This window comes from Perca fluviatilis, chromosome 6 (assembly GCF_010015445.1).
Source record: "Perca fluviatilis chromosome 6, GENO_Pfluv_1.0, whole genome shotgun sequence".
Classification (NCBI taxonomy): Eukaryota; Metazoa; Chordata; class Actinopteri; order Perciformes; family Percidae; genus Perca; species Perca fluviatilis.
Window position 1 is genome coordinate 40,942,072 of NC_053117.1, and position 2,500 is coordinate 40,944,571.

Genomic DNA, 2,500 nt, shown 5'->3' on the forward strand with positions numbered 1-2,500 from the left:
CCCCATGTAACCGGCAGGTAATGTTAACTGGTCCCTATGTAACCGGCAGGTAATGTTAACTGGTCCCTATGTAACCGGCAGGTAACGTTAACTGGTCCCCATGTGACCAGGTAATGTTAACTGGTCCCCATGTAACCGGCAGGTAATGTTAACTGGTCCCCATGTAACCGGCAGGTAACGTTAACTGGTCCCCATGTGACCGGCAGGTAACGTTAACTGGTCCCCATGTAACCGGCAGGTAACGTTAACTGGTCCGCATGTCCCCATGTGACCGGCAGGTAACGTTAACTGGTCCCCATGTGACCGGCAGGTAACGTTAACTGGTCCCTATGTAACCGGCAGGTAACGTTAACTGGTCCCTATGTAACCGCAGGTAACGTTAACTGGTTCCTATGTAACCGAGGTAACGCACGTTCCTATGTAACCGCAGGTAACGTTAACTGTTCCTATGTGACCGCAGGTACGTTAACTGGTCCCTATGTGACCCAGGTAACTGGTCCCTATGTGACCGGCAGGTAACGTTAACTGGTCCCTATGTAACCGGCAGGTAATGTTAACTGGTCCCTATGTAACCGGCAGGTAACGTTAACTGGTCCCTATGTAACCGGCAGGTAATGTTAACTGGTCCCTATGTAACCGGCAGGTAATGTTAACTGGTCCCTATGTAACCGGCAGGTAACGTTAACTGGTCCCTATGTAACCGGCAGGTAATGTTAACTGGTCCCTATGTAACCGGCAGGTAATGTTAACTGGTCCCTATGTAACCGGCAGGTAACGTTAACTGGTCCCTATGTAACCGGCAGGTAATGTTAACTGGTCCCTATGTAACCGGCAGGTAACGTTAACTGTTCCCTATACGCAAACAACCTCATATCATAACTGATAGGGGGAACCCAGCAACGGCCATTATGAGCTTCTCCTCCATTTTCTCTGAACTAATGTTCTGGTAGGAACTAAAGTTTACATCGTATGTTTCTCCGGGATCAGCCAGCACGAAGGACGTCTATATTCCGATTGGTTGCTGCCGTTTGTCGCTGCTTGCCGCTGAACCGCGTCGAAGCTCATTACCATAAAGTTGACATACTTTCAACTTTCTGATTGACGCTCTGGTCGCTCAAAACGCCCAAAACACGATGCAGACAGATTTTGCCGCTCCTTTTAGCTGAGAGAAGCTTCCATTGAAAATGTATGACTTCCGGTAACATTAAAAGCTGTGTCTGTGTGTGTGTCTGTGTGTGTGTGTGTGTGTGTGTGTGTGTGTGTGTAACAGCATGTGAGGATGGTAACTCGTGCCCCCCCTACTCCTTCCTCACGGCGTTCCTCCAGGCAGTCTACTTGTTCTTCCAGTACATCATCATGGTCAACATCCTCATCGCTTTCTTCAAGTAAGCACCTTCACACACACACACACACACACACACACACACACACACACACACACACACACACACACACACACACACACACAGACATATAGACACACACACACACACACACACACATATAGACACACACACACACACAGACACACACACACACACACACACAAACCACACCACACACACACACACATATAGACACACACACACACATATAGACACACACACACACACAGACACATACACACATACACACACACACAAGTAAGCATCCTCATCGCTTTCTTCAAGTAAGCACCTTCACAAAAACACACACAGACAGACACACACACAGACACACACACACAACACACACACACACACAGACAGACACACACACACACACACAGACAAAACACACACAGACACAGACACAGACACACACACAGAAACACACACACATACACACACACACAGAGACACACACACACACACACACACATACACACACACACACAGACACACATAATCATCATCAATACACAGACATACATAACAATAATACATACACACATCACACACACACACAGACATACACACTATCACAATATCACAATAATATCACACATCATCATAATAATATATAATCACATCAACAGAAACAATACACACACAGACAAACACAAAGACACACACAGACACACACAAGACACACATAAACACACACACACACACACACACACATCAATATCACACAACATACACACACACACATCACACATCACACACATCATCATCATCACACAGACAACACACACACACATACAATAATAGTATATGGTGATCCGTCTTGTCTCCAGTGTGTAAGGACCTTTAAACTGACTCCCAGTCTGATTTAAACTGAATGTTGTCGTCTCCATGACAGCAACATCTACTTTGACATGGCCTCGACGTCCAATAAGCTGTGGAAGTACAACCGGTACCGCTACATCATGACCTATCAGGACCGGCCCTGGCTGCCCCCCCCCCTCATCCTCCTCAGTCACATGACCTTCCAATACCACAGGAAGTTCCACGGAGACGCCGAGGGAGGAGAGCCCCGCCCTCGGGACTCTGTGAGTGGAAGACAATAATACACAACA

At 47.0% G+C, this 2,500-nt stretch overlaps 1 protein-coding gene across 1 annotated transcript in view; it reads left to right on the forward strand.

Moving 5' to 3' along the window:
• trpm6 (transient receptor potential cation channel, subfamily M, member 6) overlaps nt 1-2,500 on the forward strand; it is a gene marked incomplete at its 3' end in the record, with an annotated part of 55,081 nt that overhangs the window by 50,343 nt on the left and 2,238 nt on the right. Inside the window, 2 exon segments of the mRNA XM_039802428.1 lie at nt 1,271-1,385; nt 2,284-2,477. Of these exon segments, the coding sequence (XP_039658362.1) occupies nt 1,271-1,385; nt 2,284-2,477 (309 nt within the window).